This window comes from Triticum aestivum, chromosome 5A (assembly GCF_018294505.1).
Source record: "Triticum aestivum cultivar Chinese Spring chromosome 5A, IWGSC CS RefSeq v2.1, whole genome shotgun sequence".
In the NCBI taxonomy this organism is placed as follows: domain Eukaryota; kingdom Viridiplantae; phylum Streptophyta; class Magnoliopsida; order Poales; family Poaceae; genus Triticum; species Triticum aestivum.
The window spans coordinates 41,490,317-41,498,727 of NC_057806.1; the positions used below are offsets into that span (position 1 = coordinate 41,490,317).

Below are 8,411 nucleotides of genomic sequence, written 5' to 3' on the forward strand. Positions count from 1 at the left end.
CACATCCATTTGTTGCAACTTAAAGTTATGATGAGAAGCATATGCAATTAACATGCGAATGGACTCAAGGCGAGCAATGGGAGCAAAGGTTTCACCGTAGTCGATACCCTCGACTTGGGAGTAGCCTTGTGCCACCAAACGAGCCTTGTTGTGAATGATAGTTCCATGAGCATCTTGCTTGTTCTTGAATATCCACTTGGTTCCAATGACATTATGGTTCCCGGTTGGCCTTGGCACCAATCTCCACACCTTGTTGTGCTCAAAGTTGTTGAGTTCTTCATGCATCGCATTGGGCCAATCCGGATCCTCGAGAGCTTCATAAACCTTTTGTGGTTCCACACAAGAGACAAACGCATGATGTTCACAATAGTTTTCTAATTGTCTACGAGTGCTTACCCCCTTGGTTAAGCTTCCAAGCACATTCTCCATGATGTGCCCTTTGGTGGTGAGCTTGGAAGCGATCTTGGCGGCACGACGCTCCAATTCCTCCTCGGAAGTGAGATGAGGAGAGGAAACTTGATCATCTTGAGCACCGTCTTGAGCTTGTTCTTGATCTTGAGCTTGCTCTTGATCTTGAGCTTGCTCTTGATCTTGAGCTTGCTCGGAGGTGAGAACTTGACCTTGGGCATCATGTGGTGGTTCACCACCATCTTGAGAGTGATCTTGCCCTTGATCTTGTTCACTAGGTAGAGGGCCTTCACTATGTTCTTCGGAAGCGTGTGGGCCTTGGGTTGGTGATGGCTCCACTTGAGTGGAGCATTGTCCTTCTCCTTCGGCCACAAGGGGTTCCTCAATGGGTAGGATAAAAACCAACACCCATTCTTCTTATGGCTTGAGGAGGAATTTCATCACCTACATCACAAGTGCCACTTTGCTCCACTTGGGAGCCGTTATTCTCATCAAACTCCACGTTACACATCTCCTCAATAAGTCCCGTGGATTTATTGAGGACACGGTAAGCATGAGAGTTTGTAGCATAACCAAAAAATATGCCCTCATAACCTCTATGAGGGAGTCCTGGATTAGGGGGTATCCGGACAGCCGGACTATAACCTTTGGCCGGACTGTTGGACTATGAAGATACAAGATTGAAGACTTCATCTCGTGTCTAGATGGGACTCTCCTTGGCGTGGAAGGCAAGCTTGGCGATATGGATATGTAGATCTCCTTCCTTGTAACCGACTCTGTGTAACCCTAGCCCCCTCCGGGGTCTATATAAACCAAAGGGTTTAGTCCGTAGGAACAAGAACAATCATACCATAGGCTAGCTTCTAGGGTTTAGCCTCTCTGATCTCGTGGTAGATCAACTCTTGTAATACCCATATCATCAATATTAATCAAGAAGGAGTAGGGTTTTACCTCCATCAAGAGGGCCTGAACCTGGGTAAAAACATCGTGTCCCTTGTCTCATGTTACCATCCGCCTAGACGCACAGTTCGGGACCCCCTACCCGAGATCCGCCAGTTTTGACACCGACATTGCTGCTTTCATTGAGAGTTCCTCTGTGTCGTCACCATTAGGCTTGATGGCTCCTTCGATCATCGTTAGCAATGCAGCCCAGGGTGAGACTTTTCTCCCCGGACAGATTTTTGTATTCGGCGGCTTTGCACTGCGGGCCAATTCGCTTGGCCATCTAGAGCAGATTGAAAGTTACGCCCCTGGCCATCAGGTCAGGTCTGGAAGCTTAAACTACACGTCCGACATCTGCGGAGACTTGATCTTCGACGGATTCGAGCCCCTGCCGAGTGCGCCGCACTGTCACGATGGGCATGATTTAGCTCTGCCGCCGGAGAGTGTTCAGGAGATCGCACCTGCAACCGCTCCGACCTTCAATTCAGAGTCAATTACTCCATCCGTGGGCGGGTGGTTAGACCCCGCCATGGAGGCCGCAGCCTCAATGGCGATCAAGCCGAATACCAGCCTTACCCTTCGCGAGGCCTGTGACTCCAAATTGTCGGACTCTCCTCCGGACCCCGAACCACCCGCGCCCTTGCCAATCAAATCCGATTGGGCGCCGATCATGGAGTTCACCGCCGCGGATATCTTTCAGCACTCTCCCTTCGGCGACAACTGAACTCACTGAGGTCTCTCTCCTTGTCAGGAGAGTCCTGGCCGGATTATGACCGGCAGGATTGGGATGCGGATGATGAAGAAATTCGATGCCCACCCACCACCCACTTCGTAGCCACTGTCGATGATTTGACCGACATGCTCGACTTCGACTCCGAAGACATCGACGGTATGGACGACGATGCAAGAGACGAACAGGAACCACCGCCCACAGGGCACTGGACAGCCACCTCATCATATGATATATATGGTGGATACACCCAAAGAAGGCAATGGCGACGGGACAGCAGGGGATGACCCCTCCAAGAAGCAACCCAAGCGTCGGCGTCAGCGGCACCGCTCTAAGTCCCGCCAAAGCAAAAATGGTGATACCGGCACAGGAGATAATAACACTCCTGACAGTGCCGAAGACAATTCCCTCCAGCAGGATTCAGCGCAGGAGGATGGAGAAGCCAGCCCTCCTGAGAGAGCGGGGGACAGAGAGGTAGAGGATGATAATTACATGCCTCCCTCCGAAGACGAGGCAAGCCTCGACGACGACGAATTTGTCGTGCCTGAGGATCCCACCGAACAAGAGCGCTTCAAGCGCTGGCTTATGGCCACATCGAATAGCCTTAAGAAAAAGCAATAGCAGCTCAGAGCTGATCAAAACCTGCTAGCTGACAGATGGACTGAAGTCCTTGCGGCCGAGGAATATGAACTCGAACGCCCCTCCAAGAGCTACCCAAAGCGCAGGTTGCTACCCCGATTAGAGGAGGAAGCATTAAAACCTACATCCCCAGCGTATGACGCGGCTGATCGGCCACCTCGCGGCCGCAATAGAGAGATATTTCAGCCAAGGTTAAAAATTGCGGATATCGGGTTCGTATCGGATTGCCCTCGACATATCGGATATCGGGTGATATATCGGACGATATGTAGTTATATCAGAAATTAAAATTGGTCTATAATTTTCTATCTGAAGTGTTATACTTTCCATGCATTTTTAATATAATATGGAGTAAACTATGGAGATAAAATTGAACACACATCATGCATCCCGAATTCACATGTACGAAAAATTGGTTCTCAAGCATGTAATAACCAAAACAGTAAGAAAAAAAGCATAGGATGAAAAAAAATAACACATAAAGTCATAAACTCCATATCCAGTTCAAGTGCATCACGATTCATGAGTAAATAGTTCAAACATATTTCAATTAAGTGTGTGTGGGCATAATAGTAAATATTGATCTAGTCGCTTCATTGTAGATTTTAGTCATCATCAAGGAAATTGTCCTCATTCTCTCCATCATCACTTGAAGAATCATCCATTAACTGCATGGCTGTATCATCTTCGTCACAGTCAGAAGACTCTTCTTCAGCCTCCATGGTGCGGGCTCTCTTTGACTTGCTCGACGATCCTTTGCTCAGTGCTCTCTTCTTCTCATTTACGCCAGCCTGAGCCGGTTCATCTTGTTCACCATCATAATCAGATGCATTTTCTCCTTCTCCATCTTGTTCTTCAACAATGTTTTCTTGCTGCTGCCCTTCAACACTCGCCTCCCCTTCAATCCACTCATTCGGTGGTTCATCATCAACAAACTTTACAGCTAATGGGTCTCTCTTCCTTTGAGCATACATCCACTGAAGCCTCTTGTTAAACATGACATAGACAAGAGAATTCAATCTCTTCTGTGTTAATCTCGTCCTTTTCTTGGTATGGACCTAAAATGAAGCAGCCATTAAGATCCAAGAAGCACAATACGCTACATGAAAAGGTAGTGCATAAAGTAAGTGATGTGCGTACCCTCTCAAATGCACTCCAGTTCCTTTCACACGCAGATGAGCTACACGTCAAATTTAGAATCTTGATAGCCATCTTTCTTAATTCCTTTGCATCCGTGCCATGTGCCGCCCACCAATTTGCTGCAAATATAACCGAATTTAAGTTAGAAATTTGACAAGATAAATATTGTTGAAACCAGAGAGAGAGAGAGAGAGAGAGAGCTTTTACCTAGGGTAATAGTTGTACTTTTCCTTTGTCGAATAGCCATTGCAGAGCCAAAAGAAACAGTGCCATTAGTGTACATATTTAGCTGGGCAACAATCATGTCTTATAATTTGTCATTATCATGGTACACGCGACCTGCACACTGTACAACTGCTGCGACGAAAACCTCTTCCTCCAACTCTGCCTTGTTCTCATAATAAAAGAATGGATTCAAGTAATATCCAGCTTTATGCAATGGAGTCTTGAGTTTGTCGTTCCACCTTTCGTCTATAATATCCCAAATGAAACCATATTTCTTTGCATTTCCATCAAAACGGACAGCAATTTCCTTTTTTGCATTTTCAAGATCACCATAAAGGTAACCCATAGCAGGAACATCTCCATCCACCCTTCTAAGTACAAATGCTAGTGGCTCAAAATAGTTTATAAGTCGCAAAATTGATGACCAAAAATCGTTGCCCGTGACCAACTTAGCAATAACTTTTCCTGCTTTTTGCTTAGCAAACCTAGAGTCGCTCCACTTTGTTGATCCGAACATTTCTTTCAGTTCTTTTCTTTTGTCATACAGACTTTTCAAATTAAGGTAGCAAGTGGCAAACCGAGTCATTCCAGCTCGAACTAAATCACGATCACCAGTAAAAGAACGCATCATAGACAACACTCTAGTGTGGGCATAAATGTAACATGTAATAGACTTTGCTTTCTTAATTGTATTCTGGATAGCAGGCTTCTTACCAATGTCCTCAAGCATTAGATCAATGGTATGTGCTGCACAAGGAGTCCAAAATATCTGAGGATATTTCTATTTTAGTAACTTTGCTGCAGCCATGTTATTTGAAGCATTATCGGTCACTACTTGTAAAACCTTCTCCGGACCAATTTCATCTATGCATGAGTGTACCAAAGAGTAGATGTAATTAGCATCATGAACATCTGCAGAGGCATCTATAGCTCGGAGAAACCACACACCTCTAGCAGAATGAGATACCAAGTTCATTAGGCTTCTTCCCCGTTGATCTGTCCAAGCATCTGTCAAAAGAGAGCATCCAGTCAACGACCATGCCTCCTTGTGTGCATTTGCATATTCATCTAGTGATCTGACTCTGTTCTCCAAAAAAGGAGTGCCAAGCTGATAAGGAGATGGCTTCTTCAATCGTGGGCCATATTGTCCAATAGCTTCTATCATTAAATCGAATGAATCAAGGCGAACGGCATTTAATGGAATTCCAGCTTGGTAAAACCAATCTGCAATGTATTCATGAGCTCTCTGTTTCTCCTTCAACTTGTATGTTTCATTTAGTGTGGTTTGAGTGCTAGTCCGAGAATTCTTTCCTTTTCCACGAGCTTCTTCTGGTTTCTAACGATAACAGTCAAGTGGTCCTTTATTCAAAGACCTCTTTCGCACTAAATTGGTTGATTGATCTTGCTCATCGTCATCCTCCTCAGCAATATGAACCTAACTTCTAAGTTTGTTCAACTCTTCTTCTTTATCTAGTTTCTTTTGTTCTGTTACCTCAAGGATAGTCTTCATCTTATCCCTAACATCTTGAGGAACTTGTGTGCATGGGGTAACCTGGCCTCTCAATCCAGCTAAATGTTGCTTCATCCTGGTGATTCCTCCACTGAAGATACTTTTACAGAAATTACATCCAACATTGTTCGGGTGCTTCTCACTTGGCGAAAATGCATACTCCCAAGCTGAATCCTTTTTTGGCTTATTTTTGGCTGACACTCCTTCCTGTGTTGCTGATGAAGTCGCACTTGCTGACATGATGATCTAAGAAATTACAAAAAATATTCCTGATTAATAAGCCATAAATCTGAACAAAGAACTAGTGTACTAGTACTAGACGCAACAAAACAGAGCCACTTAATAAGCCATAAGCAAAAGAAATAGTGTACTAGTGCTAGACGCAAGAAGCATTCAAGAAATGAGGCAATACGGACTTGAGGACAGAATGCACACTCATACTCTATGCTTAAACCTGAATGCGCATTTGCATTGTTTGCTTAAACCTGAATGCGCATATATTTGTACTCTCTCTCTCTCTCTCTCAAAACTGAACAAGTGCTCTGTTTTTCCTCTGCTTCGTGTGTGCGTGGTAGAAACTGAACTAGCTTGCGCGTGTCTATGTCCGCCGCCGGCGAGCGAGACGAGGGCCAGCACCCAGCATCCATCACTACTTGCTTGAAGCTCGTGGATTTGCAGCTTGCCAGAGAAGGTTGTACCGTTCCAGATGATGGACGCCAAAGGAACTAATGGCAAGGATGGAGTAGGGTTCCAGCCGGAGAGCAAAGCAGAATGTCGTGTAGTTACCCGTCCGCCGTCGCAGCCGGCGGCCGCCAGGGGAAAACGTTCAGGATCGCAGCCGCCGCCGCCGTCGCCACCGCTGTGTACTAGTACGCCAAGAAAAAGACCTAGGTCTATTAGTACTAGGCAGGCTTGTGCACGTTTGTGGGCTGGGCTCATCCAGTTTATGTAAATTGGGCCACTTTTACATATCGTCCATATCGGTTAGACATGTATCGGCCCGAAATTGCGGGCTGACCAGCGATATTGCAGCCGGTAAGTTGAGAAACACAATTCTGGAAAAGATAACATAGCTTCGTATCGGTGGGCAGTCAAAACCGATATTGCGGCCGATATTGCGGCCGATACGACCGATATTTAAAAGCTTGATTTCAGCCAAATGCTCAAGTCGCACCCCGTCGCCATTCAAAGAAAAATGTCAAGGCACAGGGAAATACGCTAGACCTATGAGACGTATTGGAGGATAAAGCAAAGCAAGCAAGATCGATCTACAGATCGCGAGGGTGCCCCACTACAAGAGACGATAACCGTCACGCCAGATACAGTAAAAGTAAATCCGGCCGGGCCGAACACAGCAGACAAGACTCATTCGAGTTGTGTCGTGGTTCTAACTCTGACAGTGATGTAGAGGGGTATGTATGGAGAGGCTAGATCTCAGCTATTGGGAAGTTGTAAACACACCAAGATGTACGAGTTCAGGCCCTTCGCGGAGGAAGTAACAGCCCTTCGTCTCGGTGCCCGGAGGCGGTCGACTGGATTACTGGTGTGTGAATAACAGGGGTGCGAACCCTTCATACTGAGGAGGGGGGTGGCTTATATAGAGTTCGCCGGCCCCCTCATGCCCTCAGTAATGCAGGGTTTAAGGTACATTTAAGGTTGGGCATTACTGGTAACACCCCTGATAAAGTGCTATAATGACCATAAAGACTACTTAACAGCTGACCGTTTGCCTGCGGAGTGACTACAGGTCTCCTGGCGGTCGAGTGGTTGGCTTCATGGTCGAGTGATAGCTTTCTGGTCGAGTGTCTTGAATCCGTCGAGTGGGATACCTTCAAGTCAATTGAAAGGTGACTTCTTCTAGGGATGTCCTAGGGTAGGGCTCCTTGGACAGGTCTGTGCCCCTACCCTAGGTACATGGCTTCATCATTAGCCCCCGAATGGATCGAGGTTAGAGTGGGGAAAGAGTTGGAGATCTTTCCGACTGATTCTTTGGGCTACATGAGCGCCTCGTTTTGGGTCAATCGTCATGGATGACGTTGCCAACCTTTTTCAGTTGCCTTGATCCATCCAGGCCTTTCGTCGATTGAATTTCTTTATTTGCGACATACCGTGCATCGGTGCGGGCGGGGTCTTCCATTTTGACAAGTTGTTCTGCAGCCCGCGGATGTCGTGGGATTTCGGATTTTGGGAAGCGCGCGGGACGGGAGCGGCCGCAGTAATCGGAAGCGATAAAGAGGAAGTTCCTCGATCCCTGCGTCGCCTTTTTCGCCACGTACTGCATGCGCGTCTGCTGCGCGATTTGACTGGATAGTCTGGGCCTACCAGTCAGCCACTCGGGAGCAGCCCCTTATAAATCGCCGGCTCGGGGTTTCCAAGCAGTGCGCTCTCTTCTCCTCCTTTCTTCTTCCTCTCTCCCTTTGCAAGTCCTTCCGCCACCTCCGTTCTCTCCCCAGCGCAGCAGGCCCGTGCGAGACTTCGCCGGCGACGATGACGAAGGGCAAGACCTCCGCTCTGGAGCGCGTGAAGAAGGCGGCGGCGCAGGGGAAGGGGAAAAGATCTACGGGGGGCGGATCCTCCTCAAGGTTCGCTCTGCCCAAGGGCTGGATCCAGGGCGATTGCATGCTGTCAGTGATCCGGCAAGAGGACATCGATGACATGGTCGAGGGGGGAGTCATTCCCCACGAGGCTGCGCGTCTTCCGGGGAGAGAGATCAAACCTCAACCCCGCGATGGTGAGTGCGTGCTCCTAGCCACCCACATCGACCGAGGGTTTTCTCTGCCGCCCCATCCTTTTTTCCGGAGCTTCTTGAACTTCTTC

General features: G+C 47.5%; 1 protein-coding gene across 1 annotated transcript; it reads right to left on the bottom strand.

Moving 5' to 3' along the window:
- Window positions 1-3,239: 3,239 nt before the first annotated feature.
- On the bottom strand, window positions 3,240-6,467 carry LOC123106499 (uncharacterized). The gene is made up of 4 exons (XM_044528649.1): window positions 6,381-6,467; window positions 4,067-5,840; window positions 3,860-3,978; window positions 3,240-3,777 (listed from the first exon to the last, which is right to left on the bottom strand). Exons 2-4 carry the CDS (start codon window positions 4,161-4,163, stop codon window positions 3,325-3,327), a joined length of 669 nt encoding a protein of 222 aa, XP_044384584.1. The 5' UTR covers window positions 4,164-5,840; window positions 6,381-6,467; the 3' UTR covers window positions 3,240-3,324.
- Window positions 6,468-8,411: the final 1,944 nt, after the last annotated feature.